General features: G+C 37.7%; 1 protein-coding gene across 1 annotated transcript in view; it reads right to left on the reverse strand.

The window, feature by feature from the left end:
- NID1 (nidogen 1) overlaps positions 1-24,826 on the reverse strand; it is a 108,980-nt gene that overhangs the window by 16,681 nt on the left and 67,473 nt on the right. Inside the window, exons 13-14 of the mRNA XM_021000400.2 lie at positions 3,387-3,614; positions 1,104-1,276 (exon numbers count right to left, since the gene is read on the reverse strand). Of these exons, the coding sequence (XP_020856059.1) occupies positions 1,104-1,276; positions 3,387-3,614 (401 nt within the window). The remainder of the gene's footprint in view (positions 1-1,103; positions 1,277-3,386; positions 3,615-24,826) is intronic.

Here is a 24,826-nt window from a genome sequence, read left to right on the forward strand (position 1 = left end):
GATGCACATCTGTGAGCCATTTGGACAGAGATAAGAGATAGAAGAGAAAGTCTTTGGAAGGAGGTGCTACAGAAAAGTCAAGAAGGATTCATAATGGAAAAAAAAGCCCGTGGTTCATAGTTAACTTTCATGTGAACAATTTGAGCAGAGTAATGAAAGCAGGAGCCAGCTGCCAAAGGGCTGAGAAGTGGTTAGGAAGTAGAAGCAGTGAATATCCTCTACTCTTGAGAGAAGCCTACTTTTCTAACTCAGGCATTTGAATGACCCATAGGTATTATGTCAAGTCTCTTGCTAGAAAATAGAGAAGAAGGTCAGATAATTTAACCTTCCAGATATCACTCAATATTAAATTCTTTCTAAATAATGAGAAAACTGACAAATCCAGAATTTATTCCTGAAACATAAAAAATCCAAAACAAAAAAATTAGTTTCTATGCCTCTGGAAACTGTGAGCATACAAGGTCAAGTCGATACTGTGGAATGAATCACTTTATTCTTTGGGAAGGGAAAGAACAAGCCTAGTAGAAAAATGGAAACAAGGTAACACACTCTCAGGGGCCTAAGCTCTCCATCACTGAAGTGTACTATAAAAGGAGACTTTTTCAAGATCCAGTTTATACAATTCTATCTACCTGTTTGTGTCTAATGGTAGCCATCTCTAGGATGGGGGTCGAGAAGAAAAATAAAGAATTTACATGATAATTTTGTTGTATATTTTAAAAGAATAGGAAGTTGTGCATAGTAGACTTGCAGTTTCATGCACAACCATCTTTTTATTGTACTTATAGTTTGGAAATGCTTGTTTTATTCCATAAATTAAAAATAAATTTATTTTTTAAAAAAAGGGCAAGAGAAGAAGCTCAAAATTGCCTCAGAGGTGAGCCTCATAACCAGCCCTGAAAGTTGGGTAGAGGCCACATTCTACTTGTCCCCATTCTAGCAGCAGGAAACTGAATCAGAGCAACTTCCTAAAGGTGGCATGCAGTGAAAATCGCATTAGAGCATTGGCAAGAATTCTGGCCTTTATCTCACTAGACCACACTGTTTCTCCAAGTTTATTCCAAAGCAGATGTTATGATCAGATGCAACAGTTATGTACTTACAGGGACGTGAAGTAAAGCCGTAGCCTCAGTTTTCTTCATATTATTTCCTTCTAGTGGGAGACGCTCTATTTTCCCAGTCTGGGCAAAGAGTAAGTGTGTCCCAGGGGGGAGAGGGATTACAGCTGGAGGAACCGAAGGTCCAGGATAGACTGGAGGAGCAACTGTGCTCAGACCTAGGTAAAAGAAAGTGATAATCAGTTCCAATGCAGTGGTTCAAAAAAGCCCACAGTCTAACAATAGGCATTTATTTGTTGAAAAGATGTAACTATGTATGAGTTAAACATAAAAGGCAAACTGGAAAAGATGTCCTGGTTCTTCTCTATGTTGAGTTCTAAAGGAATATGAACAGATAGGGAACAGTATTGATCAATGGAAAATGAAGTGGCTCAGAATTCAGAGGTCCTGGGCTCAAATCCTGCTTCTGATAATATCTGTGTGACCTGAGGCAAGTCACTTAACCTACCTAGCTGTTAGTTTCCCCAATTCTAAAAAGAATGGGTTGAATTACAAGGCCTCTAGGATTCCTTATGGCTTTAGATCTATGATCCTATGATCTACATGAAAGGTGTAATTTATGGAAGTTATAGCATTGGGGCTGACAACATCAGAATAACTTTTCTCTGCATTAAAAGACTGGTGGGTTTCAACCCCAAGCAAGAGCAAATAAAGTATACAGTCATCCTTTTTCAGTTATGATGGTCATCTTGGTAATTTCATTAATGTGTTTAACAGAGGGACCAAGGCAAGGGGGATAAAGAAAAATTAAATTAGTGTTGTCTTCTACTCAACACTTTTGGTAAAGTGTTTGGTGTCAGACAAGATGAGATTAGTAGTTCATGAGAGGTTTTGGATTATTTTAGGACATTCTATGTGTCTTCCACATTATTACAGGTACTCAAAGGTTTACTTTACTGGCTTTCAGTAATTGGAATGCCATTTATGATAGAATTAAGGGGTTTGAGATCGTAAATGGTCCTTATTGTCCATCTCCCATAATTTAGAGAATAAAAAAGTCAGGCTAAGATCGGGTTAGGGGTCTGGTGCAAAGTAACACTGCTAGTTAAAGGCACAGCTAGGACTCAATACAGGTATCAAGATTCCAGGTCCATGACTCCACTTCACCATTGCATTGTGAATTCATTGGGAACTTTTATGGCTTTACTTTATCTCTGGAAAATCTGCTCAGTATCTGAAAGGTCTTAGGATACAAACAAAAACCAAACAAATGACATTAAATCACTTATTGAGTGATTTATAGCTATCAACTCCCACTCATCTGAGCAAGCAAGTCATGAGGTGAAGGTCTAAACCAGGCTCTACAGATCTATATACTCTGATCAGAGTTGCTGACTATCAGAGTAGTAGAAGAGAATTTTAAAACCCTGGGCTTTTAGTTTCTGAAAGTTCACAACAGGGAGCCCTTAGCATGAATACTATCACTAATCCCAATTACAATGAGGGAGAAGGATCAGAAAGGTGAATATCTAAAACCAGGGGCTAAATAAAATCCTTCAATTCATTAGCTAAAGGGCATACTAATGACAGGAACACTTAGACTTTTTAAGATAATTTTATAGTTGAAATTTTTCTTAAGACACCATGAGTATGTACATTTTTATGTAGAGCAGCAGTTCTTAAAGAGGAGTCCAGGGACATCTACGGGTCCTCAAAACCCTTTCAGGGAGTCTGTAAGGTCAAAATTATTTTTACAATAGTACTAAGATGTTTTAATTTTCAATATGGTAAATATTGATTGGTATAATCCAATAATTTTTAAGAATGAGACCAAACAGTTTGTGAATAGTGCTGGTGGAAAGGTTAGTTGGAGAGGGTGAGTGAGAGGAGGTAGGCTTGGCAAGAGTACCAGTTCAGGGTTGTAACATCTGATAAATACAGTTGGTGGGTACTGAAATGGGGCTTTGTCTTTAATTAGATCTGAATTAAAACAACACAGAAGCTTCAGCTTCAGAATATTTAGTACAGTACAATAGCTTTAGAAATTTAGTACAGAAAGGAATATCGAAAATCACCCAGTCTAAGATCATCCCTATTTTACAGAAAAGGAAACTAAGGCACAGAACACTTAAGTAACTTGTGCACATTCACATAGTATTGTAGTAAGTGACAGAGTCAGGCTTTGACTCTGGGTCCCCCTGATTCCAAAGTCAGCAGTCATTTGAACCGTGTTAGTTTCTACTGCATAGCCTGATAAAACCAGGTTCACTTGTGTGATATGAGGAGTTTTCTCACACAAGACCCCTGATTTTAAAGTTAACAACTTACATGGGGGTCTCATTCCAGGGCCGGTCCTGGTGCCATCAATCTCATTGCCATCTCGATCCACACACCAACAGTACCCACTAGAGTGGTGGCACTGCATTGGTACATAATGTCCATGTTCATCACATTCAGGAACAAACTGTCCTACAGGTCTGGGCCATCTTGGGTCTGTGGCACCCACTGTTCCTAGAATATGTTCTCTTTGACGCTGGCATCTGGTTTTCTCTACTTCTGTTAAAGAGTTAAGAAGAAAGGTGGTAGTTAGCATTGCTAATAACCAATCTGTGTTTTTATTGAGCACAGAAAAAAAAGTTTCCATTCTTCCAAATTGAAGCATTATAGTTATAGCCTGATTGTTGTCTGGGTTTAAAAAAAAAAGATTTTGAAATTTTCTTTTAACCTTTGCCTTGTGTTGTCACAAGCTCTTGATTGTGTAAATCAATTCAATTCAATTCAATTTAACAATCATTTATTGCATCAAACCAAGATCAAGCGTACTGGTGACAAAATGTGAAATGATTTTTTTCCTGATATTTGTATATTCTTCCTTTATCAGATTAAGGTGCCTGACATTTATCCAAGGAGCTCCTCAGTTAGACAGCTAGGATCCCAATATAGAGAATTGCATACTTTCATTTGCCGGAAGAAGGGATAAGACTGTTTTTTTCTTCCCAGATCTCCACCATTTGCTAAATAATGCAAATCACTTCCTGTTACCTTGTATTTGCTTTGCATATACTTTCTTTCTACTTATGTGGACACATGTTTTCCCTGAGAGACTGTAAGAAAGATGATTTCATTTTTGTCTCCGTATCCTTTGTGCCTAGTACCACCCCACATAAAACTACTAAAAGCTGACTGGCAATTCTTACTGTGTCAGTCTGATGGTCTGTGACCTGCAGCTAATTATCTGTCTCCTGCTGTGCTTAAAATGAATATCAGCTGTGGTGCTGGTGAACTCTCATGTACTTCCCTGACTATTAAGCAATGGTTTTCGTGTAAGCATGCTTAGTCAATCTGTAAAAAAAAGATGGAGTAATGAGAAGAGATCAGCTTGGCCACTGTAGGGCTAGAACATCTGGCAGAAATGACTGACTGATAATGAAACCGGGCTGACAATTAAAACAGATGTATGTATGCACACAGAAACACTACTGCTTGACAGTCAATGGAAACACGTGAGAGAGATACATATTCTATACCTTATGTCCACAAGACATCTTGGCCTGACTGTTACCCATTAATGCTAAAAAGGACACAGTCAAAGCAGTTCCCCTTCCCTATCTGCCCTAGTCCTAGTTCCTAACCACCCTACGTGACTGGGTTTCCTCTCTGGTCTTAGAGTTAACTCTTTTGTTATAACACACATAACTTTTTTTTTGTTTTTTAAAAAATTATTTTCATTTATTTCATTAGATATTTCCCAATTACATGTAAAAAGAATTTTAAAAATCTTTTTTAAAAATTTTGAGTTCCAAATTCTCTCCCTCCCTTCTATCCCTACCCCTTGAAAAGGCAAGCAATTTTATTTTATTTATAACACTTATGATGATGATGATAATGATGATAACAAAACAATAATAAACTCACACTTATATGCCACTTTAAGGTTTAAAAATACACAGAAGTAATAAAATTGAAATTTATATTAGCATTTTATAATTGTGAAAAATTTTCATATATACTAATTCAACATCACAACCACCTATGTGGCAGAAGCTACAAGTATTATTATCTTAATATTACAGATTTTAAAAAAAAAACTGAGACTAAGAGGTTAAGTGATTTGTCCTGTATCACATGGCTAGCAAATATCAGAGCTGGGATATGAATCTATGACTTTCTGTCCAGTGCTCATCCCACTATTCTATTCCATTGCTTCTTACATATATTTCTTTTGTCTATGTCTTTTTTCTCTGACTTTTTCTTATTTAAATAAAATTAAAATTAAATTTTACATTATTTTCAAATGAAGATCTGCTTTCTCTCCCTTCTACCTCTTTTCCTCCTGCTCCATCTGCATTCAATAAGCAAGAAAAAGAAAATCCCTATAAACACATGTAGTCAAGCTAAACAAATTCCCATATTGGCCAAATATGTCCAAAAAATGTCTCAAATCTGCATTCTGAAGCCATCACCTCCCTACCAGGAGGTGGGCAGCATATTTCATCATGAGTCTTCTGAAACTGTGGTTGGTCATTATGTTGAACAAAGCCCCCAAGTCTTTCAGAGTTGTTTGTCTTTACAATATTGTTGTCATTGTACATAAATTGTTCTGCTTCTCCTCAACTCACTCTGCATCAGTTCATATAAGTCTTTCCAGGTTTCTCTGAAACCATCCCCTTTATCAATTCTTACATCACAATAGCATTCCATCACATTTACAGACTGTAATTTGTTCAGCCATTGCCCAACTGATGGGCACCTCCCTCTCTACTTTCAAAGTTGTAGATCATTCAATTCAATGAAATCCAAGAAATGTTAAACTGTGTGCAAAGCACTGTGGTAGGCCCTGAGAGAGGAGCAAAACTGAGATGAGATGGGATCTTTGTGGAGTTTACATTCTAATAAGAAGTTGTTGATGTTTTAATATAGTAGGAGCTTAAGACCTAGTAGGATGATTATTCTCTGGTCATTTCTTAACTGGACTATTATAACATCTTCCTCCTTATCACTTTTCCTAACTGATCCTTTCTGCCAAAGTTGTCTTCTCAGCCCATTATTCTGAACAAAGCATGCTTCTTTTGAAATCCCTGTGATGGCTATTCCTTGAAGTAAGCATCAATTCTGCCTAAAGTCCTCACCTTCTATATCAAGTCCTCCATAGCCAGAACAATCTCACAAGCACTTAAACTTCTCTTCATCAGATTATTTTCCTCCTAAGTTGCAATCTAGGTTTAGTTATCTGAGATGTCCCCCCTTCAATCATTCAAATAGCCCCTTAAGTCCTCTTCCATGAAATCTTCTCAGATTGATTCATGGACAAGCAACAATTTCCTGATATTTATCCAAATAGAGGCACAGTAATAAGAACAGAAAGACATTTTAAAAATAATTTTTACAAAGACTCAAAATGTATATTTCATATAGATTTAGTATCAGCATTCAATGGATGAAAAATCTATATATGTTATATACTTCAATCCTTCAAAATTTCATAATTTTCAATCATGTGGGTAATAGTTCACCAACACAGCTCCCTTCCATGCAGGAAGGTATTTATGGGCTAGTTAATGTCACCTAGTAGCCAGCCTTCTGGTAATGAGAATTTACCTAAGTAGGTACTCAGATTCTAGGTGAGTAGGTACTCACCTAGGCTGAAGATTGTTTCCAGTGATGACCTATGTGCTGTAAAGGATGTCACACAGAAATGTAGAGTTGGAACAGAAAGTAGGCGACTCAAAGTCAGCATAACAAAACTTAGGGATAGCAAAAGATGAATAACCTGAGGACTGATACTCACAAAAAGCAAAAAAAAATCCCAGACCAAAAAAAAAAAGGGCCTAGCACATTGGGTCAATTCTCTGGAGGATTTAGGGGAGAAGGCAAGCAAAAATCCCACAGAATAAGAAGGCACTGATGGGGAATACCCTCTCCCCCTCATCCCTATGAGATCGTGCATCCACTGAATCACTTAAACATTAAGTTCCTCAAATAAAAAGTCAGTCACTTGCTATTCAAGGCCTTTCCAGTTTGTATCTGGCAGTTTAGACTTAGTTGGCACAGCTTTTAGGAAGCTGGAGCTGTTTTCATGAGATTATGAAGTGCTGGAATCGGATTTTCATTAGTTCTCTGAGTTCTTGAGGACTACATCAGATAATGAAACCTCTGGAAAGCCCTTGAGCATGGGCTCAGTGACAAATTGCATGTTTTCATCCCCAAACCAGCCTAATAAAGTTTAGAGAGTTTCATCACCAGGTTGACTGCAGGGTTTTGAATTTTTCAGCCTCAACAACTCTCACAAAATCTACTAAGTTATGGAAGGGGATGGGTGATTTGTATAGGTGTGGGCAATACCCATAACAATGAAATAAAAAGTCTTTGAAGTATTGAATTATATGTATGTGAATACACATATATTTCTTTAGCAGTGTCCTATAGGCCAATGTCCACTAATAACTGGTTAATTATAATTTAATAACTTAATTAATAACTGGTTAATCCTATTCCATATATTTGTCTTAGAGCCAACCTGATGTAATGGGTAGAGAACTGGACTGGGAATCAGAAAGATCTGCGTATGAATTCTACCATTAGACATTTACTAGTTACATACTTGAAATGAACATCCAAATTTAAGAGGTCACAGATCCATTTGAGAACTGGGATATTTGATAAAGAACATTGGCTTTACAGCCAGAGGATCTGGCTTTGAATCTTGGCTCCGCTATTTAGTAGAGTAGCTAAGTGGCATGGTGAATATAGTGCTGGGCCTAGAGGCAGGAAGACTCGTCTTCTTGAGTTCAAATCTGGCCTCAGATACTTACTAGCTGTGTGACCCTGGGCAAGTCACATAACCCTGTTGGCCTTAGTTTCCTCATCTGTAAAATAAGCTGGAGAAGAAAAAACCACTCCAGTGTCTTTGTCAAGAAAACCTCAAATAGGATCACGAAGAGTCAGCCATACTGAAAAATAACTGAACAACAACTCACATATTTAACAGCTTTCTGACCGTGGGCAAGTCACTTAATCTCTCTGGGCCTCAGTTTCCTCATTTGTAAAATAAAGGAGTTGTACTTGATGATCTTTAAGGTCCCTTCCAGCTCCAAATCTATGATCCTATTGAGCTTGTATTAATACTTCTGCTCTTGACCTATTTAACATGACTGCTACTTTCATTAGGTACCATTGGTACAGCAAGAGGATTGAGTTGTTGAGCCTGTCAAGTGATAACTTTGTTTGTGTTCCTTAAGTTAATTTTAAAACTGGATTAAAACAAACTTCCCCTATACTAGCTTTGGAAAGAGCACACAAAACAGACACAAATAAGTAAATCACTTAGAATAAGAGGGTCAACATTGCTTTTAATCTCTTTAACTATCCGTTGTTGATTGACATAAACTGTCATTTCTGCATCTTATAGACTTTTGAATCAGGAATGCTTGGCATGATGCTCAAATATATGGCACGGCTCAATCAGTGTTGCTGATGATGACACTGGTATATCATCAACCCTCCACCCATTCAGGGAAGGGAGTACATATGGACCACTCTTTTAAGACATAGAGCACAACTTCTCTGATTTAATGGATCACAACTGAAGAGTTACTATGGGAGAAAAAGGATCTCCCCATGGCTGATTTAGTGATGAACCTCTCTGAATTTAATCAGGCTGGTTGTCGGAGGACAGATATATAAAGTTCATCACTGGGCCCAATACTCAAAAGCAGGAAGATGAAGGCTTTGATGACACACATGTGTATCTACCCCTATGTTAACAGTTACACACTCATTTTATTTGCACCTTCACTTATACATTCCCATTTTCCAGCTTGTCATTTTTAGAATCTCCCCTAATGCATAGAAACAATGTGGTTTCATGAAAGGAGCACTGGAACTGGGAGTCAGAAGACCTGAGTTCAAATCCCGGCTCTCCTGCTTGCTACCTGTGTAACCCCAGTAAACCACTTAATCTTTCTGAGGCTCACCTTTTTCCTCTGTAAAATGAATGGATTGTTATCACTGAAAGGGGCTGAACTCTGAGTAACTTAAAAACCCACGATGGTCACAGAGAACAAATAGTAATAAAACATATCTTCTCTTAATCTCTTTAACTGTTAATCATTGATTGACATAACCTGATTGTTGTTATTTCTGTGTCTTACAGTCTTTTCTATCAGGAGTGCTTCAAACACATGGCAGGAGCTCAGTCAGTGTCATTGATGATGACATTGCCGTCATAGTGGATTACTGCACTAGACTAGGAAAGAGAACTTACACATTGGCAGATGTGTTCATTTTGTTGTCTTTGTTGTTGTTTGTTATTGTAAGTGTTTTTCTTTGTCACAAGGGAGGGTTCAATGTGAAGGAAGTGGAGGTACATTAAAAAGATAAAAAAATCTTTTTAAAAATCTAAAAAGGGGGTTGGACTAGATAGTCTTTAGACTAAAAAGTGAGAGGCTTTCTACATATTATATGGATAGGTTAATTACAACTAAGTTGTCAAGGAAATGTGATTTATTCTTTCTTAATGGTTGAAAGTTGATTTAAAAAAAAGTTTAGAGTTAATGTGATGTTTGGCCACCATAAAAAATCTGGAATTATAATTTAGGTAGCAATGCTGCTAAATGTTGTGTCTCATATTTACATACAAAAAAAAATTCCCCTCAATTGTGACTCAGGAAATGGAATTTCAAGTGTGTTTATGGGACATTGTGATATCATCAGTTTTACTGGACTGACCTCTTTTTGCCTAAAGTACAGGGTCTGGGGAGAAGCACAGAGATAAGAGTTGAAAGGCTGATAATGAAGATGAGGCTTTCCTTGCCTCTGAACTGAGGGTCACCATCAATCCGTGGGGGAATTTTCCACTGAGGACTAGAGGGTAAGAACATGGGTCCTTCATGTCTTGTTGATAAAATGATAAAGGAAAGCTAATATTTGACTTATTCACATTCTCTTGAGGAAGAGTAGAGTATCAGAGTTAGATGCAAGAGACTGGGGTTTGAATCTCATCTCAGAGATTGGCTGTATGACCATAAGCAAATCATGATTGCTCAAATATTTGGGTTCCTGATCTGTAAAATAAGGATGATACTCCTGCCACCTACCTCACAGGAAAGACATTCACATAGCATAAAATGCTATTTAACATTAATTATTATCTGCACGGTTCATGAAATAATCACTGCCTGCTAAGTCCTTAAGGCAGCAAGATATTTTCAACAATCTCTGTGTGTACACACTAGAATCATACTAGTGTGAGGGGCTGCCTTTTTTTTCCTGTGGACATGTTATTTATTCAAAGGGACAGAAAAAAGGATATTTTGTTTGAAACATACAGAAAAACGTCTAGAGGAGAAACACAAACAATGCTAAGGGAACCTAAGAGAAAAGCTGCCCTCTAGATAAAAGTGCTTGAGAAGAGATATATAAAATTGTGAGCAGACCAAAAAGCAAAGCTTGCTCCTCAGAAGGAAAGGTACTAACTGAAGGTAGCAGTAGCTATGGTGCATTGTTCCTCAGCAACAAATTTGGATGTGACTATTTTCCAGGCTTTTGAAGGTTATTGCTAGGAAATTCTGATTCAATGAACTGTCTGTGGATCAGGAAAAAAATTTCCTACTGCATATATCTGACAGAAACATGGATTTAGAGTTTCTCAACCTCAGAAGTAAATTACTTCACATGAAGAGGTCCTGATTGCAGTCAGGAGAGTCATTAAGAAGCCAGCTGAGAAAACTTAAGAAAAGCTAACAAAAGAAGCTTATCATAGAGCAGCAGAAGCCATGGAGATGAGAAGCTGATGTGAGCTGAACACAGTCAGATGGGCTCTGCAGTTGATGCAGGGAGCTGATCTGTTTGAAGAAAGCTTTGGTGCCAGGAGCTGTTTAGAGAAAATGGCATGTATGAATGAGAGCTAGCTGGGAAAAGCTGCCTTGCTCTCAATTACTATCTATACCTTGAGAAAGAAGAAACCTTTAGAAGCTTGCCTACATTGTCTTTACTGCCCAATATGATTTAAGGTGTGAGGAAGGGGAAGGAGGAAGCCCTCAACAATTATAAAGAATTGACCCCAATAATGGGCAGCAAGGTAGTACAGTGGATAAAAAGCCAAGCCTGGAGTAAGGAACACTCACTCACCTTCCTGAATTCAAATCTGGCCTCAGACATTTACTAGCTGTGTAACCTTGGGCAAGTCACTTAACCCTGTTGGCCTCAGTTTCCTTAACTATAAAATGAGCTGGAGAAGGAAATGGCAAACCATTCCAGTATATTTGCCAAGAAAACAACAAATGGGATCATAAAGAGTCTGAAATGAATGAACAGCAATGACCTGAATATGTATTTGGATATAGGGGAACTGCTTCTCACAGAAAGAGTGACTTGTTACCTCAGTGCCTAGACAAGAGAGCAGACCTAGGAAGTTCTGCATGCCTCAGGCTTAAGACTACTATTAGCTATAAGAGTGGCTTACACTGATTTACTGTCCAGAGAGGAGCAAAGAAGTGTCTCCATCTAGCAGAACAGCAGAGAAGCTCAAAAAAGAAATGAGTGACATGTGCTGCAAACTGATCCCCAAAGAAACCATAGACAGCCAGTCTTGAAATGCAGACTCATATAGTAATCATAAGCATGCTATTTCCTGTTCATATGTCTCACTGCTATGTTTCTTTAAGCCTTTGAGCATTGGTAAGAGTGTGACTGTTGGATGGATGGATTGTTTTCTTTTGATAATTCCTGCTTTGGGCTTTTATTTAATGTTTCACGTTTAAGAGTTAATGATGTCATTGTGACTGGTTTGTGTGCATTGCTAGCAAACCAGAAGGGGTTCACGAGCTAAAATTGTGAGTATAGTCTTGTATTTTTGCCTTACACCAGGCCCCAACAGGAAGTTGTAGCCATCCTTCTGGAGAACCATCTCAACTTTCCAGGATGGGACACAGGTAGGGATGCGTGAGTCAATCCGAGCTCAGGAAGATCAAGAGCCTGGAGAGAATTGAGGGGCAGGGAGGAGAGGTGTTACAACACCTTTATTTTTCCTGCTACAGTGTCTCTTCATTATGCATTAGCATACAATCGTCCATTATATACTTCGTACTTCTTTTCATCTCCCTATCTCTGCCCTTAATGCTCCCTACCTACCAGTTCTCCTCTTCTCTGCCTATATAAACCCTTCAAGCCCTAGCATAAATTATGTGATAGTATTTATAAGTTACCTCACAGACCAAGTCAAATCACCTCATCATTCAAATCAGAATAAGGAAACTGAGGTCCTGAGAAGTGGATTGCCCAAGGTCTCATAGGTTATATAAGATATCAGAGCTCTAATTACAAATCCAGATCCTCTGGACCCAAATTCAGTATTGTTCTTTACATCAGTGATGTCAGTCTCAAATAGAAACAGATCCTGTGGGTACATACGAACTGTTGTTGTTGTTATCATTTCAGTTGTATCCAACTCTTGATGACCCAGTTTGGGGTTTTTTTGGCAAAGATACTGGAGTGGTTTGCCATTTCCTTCTTCACCTCATTTTACAGATAAGAAAACTGAGTTAGGGGGCAGCTAGGTGGCTCAGTGGATGGAGCACCGGCCCTGAAGTCAGGAGGACCTGAGTTCAAATGTGGCCTCAGACCAAACACTTGACACTTACTAGCTGTATGACCCTGGGCAAGTCATTTAACCCAACTGCCTAAAAAAAACCAACTGAATTAAACAGGGTTAAGTGGCTTGCCCAGGGTCACATAACTAGTGTGTCTGCGTCTGAGGCCAGATTTAAACCCAGGAAGATAAGTGTTCCTCATTTAAGGCTCAGTGCTCTCTCCACTGCCTTACTAGCTGCCCACATATTGACTTAGAAAAGCACAAATTAACATTATCTATATTGCACTGTATTTTTATTTATTTTGTTAAACATTTCCCAATCCTATTTTAATCTAGTTTTGGGCACTCCAGAACTTTGCTGGCCCCAAATTGGACACCTCTGCTTTACACTACGTCACATAACTTTCTGACAATCTTAGTTTACTTTTCTAAACTCCTAGTATGATAGGGATAAGAAGTAGACTTAAGATTTCATTCCTTTTTCACCTCTCTCATAGAATCCCCAACATCCTTCAAAACTGAGCTTAACTGTCCTATCCTACTGGAAGCCTATCCTTAACCCCTTCCAGTTTCTAGTGCCCTTCCTGAGAAATTGATAACAATAATGGTGATAGGTTATATTTACATAGCACTTACTGTTATTTCATTTGATCCTCACAATAAGCCTGGGAAGTAGGTTTTACCTACTATTTATTTACCTGTATTTCCAGATGAAGAAACTGAGGCAAATAGGGGTTAAGTGACTTGCCTAAGGTCACACAGTTCGTAAGTGTCTGAGGGTGCATGAAGTCTTCCTGACTCCAGGCCTGGTGCTCTATCCCACTGCGCCACCTAGCTGGCCCAAATTATTTTGTACATATTTTAATTAAATTTTCTATGTACATTTTGTGCTTCCCCCATACTCAAATGTAAAGCTTCTTGAGGTTTTTGTCTTTGTCACCCCAGTTCCTAGGACAGTGCCTAGCGCATAACTGATCAATAGGCATTAAGTACCTACTATAAACCTACTATAAATCTTTGCTAGGCACTAGAGATAAAAATACAAAAGTGAGGCAGCTAGGTGGCACAGTAGAGAGAATGCCAGACCTGGAATCATGAAGACCTGAGTTCAAATCTGGCCTCAGACATTTACTAGCTGTGTGACTCTGGGCAAGTCACTTAACCCTATTTGCTTCAGTTCCTCATCTGTAAAATGAGCTGGAGAAGGAAATGGCAAGCCGCTCCAGCATCTTTGCCAAGAAAACCCCAGTCATGAAGAGTTGGATACAACTGAAACACAACAACAAAATGCTTCTCAAGATTAGAAAGCATTCTACTAGCACACAGTAGGCTCTTAATAAATGTTACTGAACAAAAGAATAAATTGATTAGACCTGTTCTCTCATTTGTCTTAAGAGCAATTTCATAGATAAAGTAAAAGAACTGTTATCCCCCTATGACAGGAGTGGAAACCTACTCATCTGGTAAGGGTAAAAGAAACAGAAGAGGAAGTCATAAATGAGATGTAGATAAATAAACTAATGTGCATGTCAAACATGAGCTGATGGTTATGAGAGATAAACTCTGATGAAAGTCAGACAGAAAATGGAAAACTTTCAGCTTGAGAAAGTCCTTCCTGGCCTTCCCAGAGAAGTTTGGGGGATTATCTTATCACTGTTTAATGCTTTCCAATCTGGCAATGTTTTACTTCAGTAAAAACAAACATTCTGAAATACCATCAGATTAGGTTTCACTAGTCTTTATACCATACCAGATGGATAAAATTAGTGGTTTCATGAAACCACAATAAGAAACTTTTTCAAAAAGTATCCATTTTGGAAGAGAGTGGTGCTTGAATAAAATACAGGCAGCCAGACACAAAGTCTCTTTCTGAAATGCATAAATCCAAGGCCAGAGGACAGATTTTGTTTAATTGATTAAATATTTCCCAATAAAAACTTGCAACTTTCGCAAATAGAGGTTTCCCTTATTCTGAGAAATTCAATCAATAGAAAAAACAAATCAAACTTTTTCAAAAGTTTTCAACGATCTGATTTTTTTGTTCTGTTTTTCCCTCTGGGGACACATCTTTGATTTTACAGTAAAATTCAGAGAAATTCTGCAGATATTCAATCTATGACCAGCTTCCCTTAGCACAACTGTTTCACTAGAAGTAGAAGCCCTGGAATTTAAGAATGTCTTGAAGGACTAAACCACATCAATTGATGCAGTGCATTTTGTTGTTGATTTTTATCTGTGAGACAAGTACAATAGAGATTACAGGATGAAAATATTTATTTCAAAATAATATTATAATATTTTTGTATCAATTGAACTGTCCAGTCCTTCTAGTTGTATGCTAATGAATCTGATCAGAGACTTAGGGAGCTGCCTGAGGTGCACTGCTGTTAAGTGACTTACCCAGGGTCACACATAATGAATGAATGTGAGAGGCAGGTTTAAAAACCCAGGAAAATGAAATTTCCTCACTTTAGTTTCAGCATTCTAACCACTAGACTGTGCTACCTCTATGTACCATATATTAACTGGTTCTTCGTGGCAGCAAATAAAATTTGTAAATGAGTGTAGTTCCATTGTAGAAATTTTCTTACAGGACTAATTCTCAGAGTGACTTTTAATTCCTAATCAATTTAATTGAATTCAACAATTGAGTGATTGTATGGCTACTTAATGTCACTTTGGGTAGATATGACAGAGATGTAGTGTATAAGCCACATTCTCCAATCTAATATATACAGTCTCTCTTTTCCCCTTGTTAACAGTTTTTGCCTTTCTTGAAGTTGTAGTATTCAAGACTCTGGCTGCAGCAGATCACTGAGCATATCAATTCTGGACCTTGAACAAGTCACTTAAATGCTGTGCATCTCAGGCAACTTCCTAGATCTTACCTTCTAAATCTTAGCTGGGTTTTAATTTGCATTGGTGGAAGATGTTCCCATGGAGAGCAGAAGTTCCTATGCTGATGAAATCATAGATTCCTTATGTCCCTAGAATTATGTTTACTGTCATTATGTTCACAGAATCATATATTTATAGCCAGAAGAAACATCAGAGATGATCCCTTGTCTAACCCTCTCCTTTTATAGATAAGGCTCAGTTGTTAAGAGATTTGCCCAAGATCACTCAGGGATGGTTAATAGAAATTCTGGGTCCATTCCTGATCATTGAATAAACTTTTGTGAACTCATCAAAAAAGTATAATTTAATTTTGGGCCACAGATTCTACTTCTATTTAATAAGGACATGAGGCCATTACATCGAAACCCTTGGTGGTATCAGTAGCAATAAGTTAATTATATCTAGAAAAAAGTTAAGTGTTCTTTAGCCCACTACAAAGGCTTTTGACTTTATTTAAAAAGCAATAAACTTTGGGAAAATAGTAATTTAGTCCATATTCAATAAACATCCAAACACATAACTACATTGTAATCAATAAGGATCTATGCTATCAGACCATGTAAAAGCTGATGCACAGACTGTGCCACATTTGAGTTTCAAAACTAAGATGTCCTAAGGCATGAGCTTGCCTAACAGAATTCCTGTAATAATCCCCACAGCTTCCTCCACAGTAAATCTATTAAGGTTATGCAATTTTCTGAAAAAATTACAAACTAAAGATTTTACTATGAATATGATCTCATAAGTATCATTGAGGCTTATTATGATTCCATAACTAGAATCTGATAGAAGAAAGATATATGTTAATCAAAGTAATAGATGAAAGTGGTAGTGAAGCAGCACTGCATTACAAATACAAGAAAATGTATTTATGTGAGGAAATCCACAATCTAGAATGGCAAAGCATGGTAAACAATCTTTGAATTAGGTACAATATTGGGAGAAACAGCAGTGATGTTGTGGTGAGATTATACTACAGATCACTTGGACAGAAGGGAGAAATGGATGATGAGTTCAGAAAACCAATGATAAACCTGGAACAGAAATGTAGTGTACTAATGATGAGAGACTTTAACTCAATATTAACTGGTGTTTTCTTTCTGCTAAAATTCTTGGTTTGTCTTAATAATAATTTCATTATTCAAGAGGAGATAAGAAAAGATGATTGTGAACCTGATGATGACTAAGAGGGAGGAACTAATTACTAAGTCAGAAATTATGGAAACTTAGGGAGGCAATAATTACATCATCATAGAGTTCATGATAGATAAGGTGGAAAAAGCAATCATAGTCTTATGAGCACTATAGTTATGGAGAAGGTTTCAAAAACTCCAGGTAAGGGATAGGTAGAATCCCATAACCTAAAATACTGCTACAGAAGTCAGTTGAAATAGAATCAGTTATTTTTTAAGAACAAAATTCTAAGGACACAAACATAACAGATTCAGATGAGGGGGTAGTATGGTAGAACTGTCTAAAATGAATGATATAGTTATATAAGGAACTCATCAACCAACTTGGATTTTTAAAATGACACATACAGAAGAAAGATGGAGGCAGAGATTCAGAATGAAATGAAAGGGTGATGTAGTCCTGTAAGAATGATGTCAGGAATGCCAACACTCAGAATGAATTGTGTGACAAATCCCAAGGACAAGAAAAAGGACCTTTTTTTTAAGAGCTAAGTTGTGGAAAAGAAGACCATCAAAGGAGAGACAGAGCTCCTACTTATGGTGTTTGGGCTAATGATAAACAAAGGATGAAAAAAAAGAACTATCCGATGTTGGGTTTGTTTCTGTTTTCTCCAACAAAGAATGGTCTTTGGGACTGGAAAGGATACAATAAAGATGATGCCCAGGTCTTGAAACCAAAGATAGGTCAGGAGATTTCAAGTTTCCAGGCCTGGATAGCCCATATCCCAGACTGTTGGGATATAGATACATATGGGTGTTGCAACAACTTATAGGTATGATTGCTGAGATGACCATTATCGGTAGAAATTTTTAAAGAAGTGCTGAAGTGTGACACATATCTCCATTTTCAAAAAAGATAAGACCATTATACTTGTCTTCTGTTCCTGACAGAATTTTAAAACATACCATTGAGTGAATGGTTTGTGAGCTGTTAGAAAGTTAAATAGATCATTTAGAGTCAGCATGGGTTCATATAGAACAGCTTATAGCAGAATAATTTCATTTCCTTTCTTGACTGGTTTTCTAGGCTGACTGATCAAAGGAATGGCATATATTTATGGGTCAATGGCTTTTTAAATGTTCTCCATATGTATATAGGAATATAGTACATACTTCTACTTATTCCTTTTATTATAGATAATCTCTTGCATAACTCAAATTGAGTTCAGTTCTCTTTGTACACAGTGTCTTCCTCATTATAATAGCTTGGGAAGTAGCAGGGAGGGTTTTTCCCATTAAGATTCAGTGAGCACTGAAGTTGGGATTAAAGACAATTAAGGGCTCCACCTCCCAACGTGGAATTTACAATTATGGCAAAGTACATTAACTCAGAGAGGGACCAGCACAAGTTTTAGGGAAATTGTTGACCCATAATTTTGTGGTTTGGAAGAAATCCATGAATTCAAGCTGAGACTTCCCATTCAGAAAAACTCTAAATCCCAAATGGCAACCTACAAGGCTGAATAACACTACCAATGACAAAAAACATGGTAAGAAAGATACCATTAAAGGAGATACGTGACCAGCAAAAGAAGTGAGCTGGTCATGCGTGGAGAGTGAGGCATAATAGATGGGCAGCCTAAATGTTACATAGTATACATGTCAGGGCAAAAGAACTCCAGGAAGGTCCCCCAGGACGTTGGCTAATCTTCCTGTGGACAATTTATGGGGGATAGAAATAAGAGTGGCAGAGTATAAAAAAGTATAGATAAGTTGTAATTTGTAAAACACAACAAACAACAAGAGTGAATATACATATTGTTATGATCACAGACCCCTAGGAGTATTCAAATAAGAATATCCAAGGATATTTTTAGTAGAAAATCATTAGAACAATATATTAAATGCCCTTCTGGAGACAGCATTGTAGATATACCCCAGGATCACTGGTCTTGGATTCTAAAAATTTGGGTTTGAATGAGGTGAGTAAATTACATAATCCCTATGATCCCTTCTATTATTGAACCACAAGTAATCTCATCTAAGGCACAACCCTCAGACTGGTTGTATGACTACCAGAAGTGCTGGAGTTCACCTAGATTACTCTAACCAAGCCTGACTAGTGTCAAGATAAATACTGTTGAATCCCCTCCAATCAATCCACCCAGTCACGCTGTCATAGGTGATTAGGTTAATCTGACTAAATTTGTTCTTTATAAACTCATGTGGTCTATCAGTCTGTCGCCTAAGCACCTAGACATTGGCTTTGTAATAACTCTTCCCCCCCTCACCCCAGGTACATCAGCCAAATTGGAACATTTGTAATTTCCAGGTCTCTAAACTTTGGGATTGAGAACAGCTACTCATAATACTCTGTGCAAGTGGCAGCAAGTACAGGAAGGGTTCTTTCTTTGATTCTCAAGTCATTCACAAAATGATCAAGGGCTTTACGCACTAGTGTTTACCTCACAGTATACCCAAAAAAGAATAATAAATTGCTTTATGAAATGGAAAAGCATTTATTAAGTACTTTCTATATGCCAGACACTATATTTAGCACTGGACGTAGACATAACACAAGTAAGCAAGGGAGCCCCTGCCCTAAAAGAGCTTACATTCCAACAGAGGAATACAACACCTATAAAAAAAAATGGTGACCACGGAGTTATGTTCTGGTAGTGTGGACTTATTTGCTTTTCTCAGATCTGGATCAGGAAAGAGGGAGGCACAGCAGCATAGCATGAAGACAGCTGGGGAGTAGTTTGCTCAATTTTGGATCCAGACTACATACAGTGATTACTTAGCAAATCAGAAGCCAGAAAGACCTAGAAGAGGAGCTTGGAGTGTCCAGTCAGAGGTGGAGGCTAGAGCTCAGGAGCATAACAGCATGAAGATGGCCAGGAAGTAGTCATTTATATAAACAATTTTTCCCTTATCATTGACTGTCATCAGTTTATATTATAAGAACCCATGGATTTACTTCACATACTTCTTGGGTAAACTAAGCTGGTTCTCCCCTTTGTGGGGAGAATCCACAATGTGAGTTGTCAGCGTCACTGACATCTGTCCTTTTTGCAGAGTGAGAGGGAAGATTCCTGTTCTGACAACAAAAAGCTCTCTCTACCCATCCATTTATCAGGAATGTTCATGATTAACCCTACCATGGTTTCCCATAGTCTGTCTCTCCTCCTGCAAACCAAACACCCAACCCCACTCCTACTCCAACTCCAAGACTATAGTTAGCTATGAGGCTCTGGAGAAGCTCTTGGCCATGGAATTCCCCTAGAAGAAATGGATAGGTTTATATCCACTGGGCATCACCAGTGAAACATGGCAAACAAGGAGCAAGACAACAGAGATACAACTTGTCCAGTGGGAAGGGTTCAAAATACCAACAATCCTGGTAAAAGTTTTAACTGGTCACATTTCCCTGTTCTCCCATTACAGCTCCTATGCCTACATGTCTGGATTTATTTCTGTTTGGTAAACAAAGTCTTCAGGGGGTGCAAGGAGAGAAGCAAAAATCTGACATCTGTTTCATTTTAAACTGCATAAGTGAAGCGTTCATAAAAGAAAAGAGCTGCTAGATCCTTGTAGCTCAAACTCTGATGACCTTGTACATTATTAAAAACCTGACTACTTCCAGAATGCCTAGGCAGACTTGTAAACCTTCCATGCAATTTAGGAAATGAAAAGTTTGTTTGGGATAAATTCTTCTGTGCAGAACCAAAACATTTCAGATAGCACGTAGAACTCATGTATTTAAACTTAAATTTTCATTTTAGAAGCACTGGTCTTGAAAATAAAAGTGCAAAATTTGTGGATGCTGATTATCCTAGGTATATAGACATTTATTTTTAACATTTTGTTTTGATTAATGAGAACTTATGAGGGTAAGACTATTAAATAACAAGGCTGGTTTTCATCTGTGGCTTAGAGAATAATGCATAATTTAGAACTGGACCTAGTAGTATTAACTAATATTTATGTACTGCTTTATATTTTACAAGGTATTTTACATACATTATTTCATTTGAGCCTCACAATAACCTTGAAGGTAGGTACTACAAGTATAATTTTCCCTCATTTAACAGATGAGAGCAAAGCTAAGAGAGGTTAAGGGATACAAATGCCTACAAACTGATTTTGCAGCCTTTTCCTCCCAGGAAAAGTAGCCGAGTTTAAAAGCTTATAATTTCAATGTTCTAAACTTTGGAGATGAGAATAGCTGTTTATAATACCTGGTAGGTGCTTAGGTCAAATAGTAAATATTAGAGGCAGGATTTGAACCCAGGTCTTCTTTATTCCAAATCCAGTACTCTGGGCATTACATTAAGCTGCTTCTGTTTTGTAGTCTGAGAAGTGTCTGATTGGTATAGATAATACATGAAGTACTATCTAGTTATGAAAGGAGTGAGAAAGGTGAACAGAAGCAGAGACAGAAACAGAAACAAGAGACAGAGAGACAGACACAGAAAGACACAGAGAAGAAAAGGAAAAGGAGACACAGAGGGAGAGGAGAGGGGAGCGACAGAGACGGAAGGAGATAGCAGTCCTTCTCAAAGAGAGATCTGAGAAATCTTAGGAGTCCCCAAGATCTTTTCAGAGGGTCCCTGAGGTCAAAACTTTTTTCATAATAATACTAAATACTACCTGCTATTAAAATATTCCTCCCTTTACTAACTACATATCTGTGTGAGGCCAGATTTTCTTCATATACTTTAAACAAAACAACATATAGTAACAGATAAAATGTAGAGGCAGATACAGAATCCAGCTGTCTTCTATTAAGCCAGACGTTAAAGAGGCTTGCAAAAATATGTCAAGCAATGCCATTCTTTCAACAATTATTTTTTGTTTCAGAAACAGCTATTTTTCATTAAAAATGTTATCTATGTAAAAATGTAATGGATTTGTTGTTATTTTAAAATGAATTAAATAAATGTTTTAAAAATTTACTGGTTTATCAGTTTCTAATATCTAAAAGAAAAGCTCTTTGTTTTTAAGAATGTAAAGGGGTCTTGAGACCAAAAAGTTTGCAAACCTCTGGTATAAAAGATAGAGAATGGTCCCTGAGTTAGTAGGATTTAGCTTTAAATCCATCCCTAACATTTACTACATTATGTGACCATTGGTGAGTTGCTGAACCTCAGGTAACTCTCTAAGACTTATTTACTGAGTTACAGATAGTTTATCTAGTAGATAAAGCAGGGGAGCTAAGAGTTACTATTTTTCAGAACCCCTTCAGGCAGGCATTTTATTAAAAATGCTACCATGTGACTAAATGATAGAAGGGGGAAATGACAAATGTTGGAGGGGATGTGAAAAAATTGAGACACTAACACACTGTTGGTGGAATCATGAACTGATCCAATCATTTTGGAGAGCAATCTGGAATTATGCCCAAAGAGTTATAAAACTGTTGCATATCCTTTGACCCAGTAATACCACTTTTAGGTCTGTTTCACAAGGTGATCAGGGGAAAAGGAAAAGAACCTTTATGTTACAAAATATTTATAGCAGATCTCTTTGTGGTGGCCAAGAACTGAAGGGATGCCCGTCAATTGGGGAATGGCTGAACAAGTTGCGGTATATGATTGTGATGGAATACTACTGTGCTATAAGAAATGATGAGCTGGTTGATTTTAAAAAAACATGGAAAGACTTGCACAAAAATAATGAAGAGGGAAATGAACAGAATCAAGGGAACATTGTATACAGTAACAGCAATATTGTTTGAAGAACAATTGTGAATGACCAAGTTATTCTGAGTATTGTAAATACTCAAATCAACTACAAAGGACCCATAAAGAAAGATGCTACACACCTCAGGGAAAGAACTGATAAATAGAACTATGCAGAGTATGATTTCACATATATCTATATATCTATATCTGTGTCAAATGGTGGCCTTCTGCAATGCAGGATGGGGTAGCAAGGAGGGAGACAGTTCAGAACTTAAAATGTAACAAATATATATGTGTGTGTGTGTGTGTGTGTGTGTGTGTGTATAATTAAATCTTTAAAATGCCACCATGACAACAGCTATTTTGTTAACTTGGAAAAAATAAGAATGAAGGCAAGAGTTAGTCACCATGACGATGACCATACAGGTCAATTTTCCCCTCCAGAGCTAATTCTGTGCATACCCGCATATCTAACAAATCCTTCTGAAGGCTGACTGTGTCTACCTCAGATATGTCTATCATCTAACTCAGGGAGGAGATAACTAACTCGGCACCAGAGCTAAGGAAGGATGTTAGAGGTCATTTTTTTGTCCCTTCACATATTTTCCATGAAAGTCTGTCAGAGATAAATTTGGTTTCAATTAACCTAGAATTTCCTTACGGCCAAAGAAAACAGACCTGAATAAAAAAGAAAGAAAAATATATAGTTAAACCCTCAATTAAGTTTTTCATGCAACAGTTAGCTGTGGTTATTGACCTTAATAAGAACAAGGACAGAGAAGATTTTCTCTTCACAGTTAAGGCATTCAAAGTGGCAAAGATGTATCTGACCAAGAGCAACAGCAAAGTGAAATTCAAAATCCTGGCTACTAATCACAGAATTTCCATAGAAAACTTGGAGCGCTTAACTCAGTTTATACTTGTGCCAGGATATCTAAAGATGTAGCAAAAGTCTCTAGACAATGGACAACTTTTGGGGGGAGGAAACAAGTATTTATTGTCTACTATGTACCAGGCACTATATTAAGCACTTCACAAATATTATCTCATTCCATCCTCGTAACAACATTGTGAGGTAAGTACTATTATTTATTCCCATTTTACAGTTGAAGAAACTGAGGCAGACAGAGATTAAGTGACTTACCCAGGGTCACAAAGCTGGTTAGTATCTGAGGCCAACTTTGAACTCGGGTCTTCCTGACTCCAAACTCAGTGTTCTATCCACTTCACCACCTAGCTAGCCTCCATAACTTATGATGTGCAAATCCGTAAAGCAAACCAACTTTGAGATCCTCAGTCTTCCTTTTCTTCTCTTTTTTCCTTCACTTTCTTAAAGCTCTAGCTTTGTTGTCGTTCATTTGTTTCTGTCATGTCCAATTCTTCGTGACCCCATTTGGGGTTTTCTTGGCAAAGATACTGGAGTGGTTTGCCATTTCCTTTTCCAGCTCATTTTACAGATAAGGAAACTAAAGCAAACAAGGTTAAGTGACTTGCCCAGGGTTACACAGCTAGTAAGTGTCTGAGGCTGGATTTGAACTCAAGAAGATAAGTCTTCCTGACCCTGGCCTGGCATTCTATCCACTGTGCCACCTAGCTGCTCCAAAGCTGTAGCCACCTTCCCCATTTAAAAAAAAATCTACCAACAAAAGATAAAATGGACATTTTGATTGTGTAAAATTAAAGTTTTTGTACAAATGAAACCAGAATATTTAAAATGAGAAGGGAAACAGTTAACTGGGGAAATAATCTTTGCAGTAACTCTTTGATAAATATCTCATTTCCAAGGTATATGGAAATGATCCAAATTTATAAGAATAAAATCCATTCCCCTATTGATAAATGATCAAAGGATATGAGCAGGCAGTTTTCAAAGGAAGAAATCTAAGCAACAAAAGCCATGCGAGAAAATGCTCCAAATGGGGCAGCTAGGTGGCACAGTGGATAAAGCACTGGCCCTGAAGTCAGGAGGACCTAAGTTCAAATCCAGCGTCAGACCAAACACTTGACACTCATTAGCTGTGTGACCCTAGGCAAGTCACTTAACCCCAATTGCCAAAAAAAAGAGAGAGAAAAAGCTCTAAATTACTAAGAATTAGAGAAATGCAAATTAAAGCACATTTGCCTCATGTTGCTAAACTTGATGAAAATGGCAAATGTAGGAGGGAATGTGGGAAATTAGGCACCCTAATGCATTACTAATAAAGCTATGCATTGGACCAGACATTTTGGTTTGGTTTTTGGGGGGGGTTGGGGTGTTTTTTTAGGCAATTGGGGTTAAGTGACTTGCCCAGGGTCACACAGCTAGTAAGTGTCAAGTGTTTGGTCTGAGGCCAGATTTGAACTCAGGTCCTCCTGACTTCAGGGCCAGTGCTCTATCCACCACCTAGCAGCCCCTGGACCAGACATTTTGAAAAGCAATTTGAACCATGTCCTAAAAAAATCACTATACTGTGCATACCC

The sequence above is a fragment of the Phascolarctos cinereus genome, unplaced genomic scaffold (genome assembly GCF_003287225.1).
Source record: "Phascolarctos cinereus isolate Bilbo 61053 unplaced genomic scaffold, phaCin_HiC Scaffold_5;HRSCAF=322, whole genome shotgun sequence".
NCBI classification, from domain to species: Eukaryota; Metazoa; Chordata; class Mammalia; order Diprotodontia; family Phascolarctidae; genus Phascolarctos; species Phascolarctos cinereus.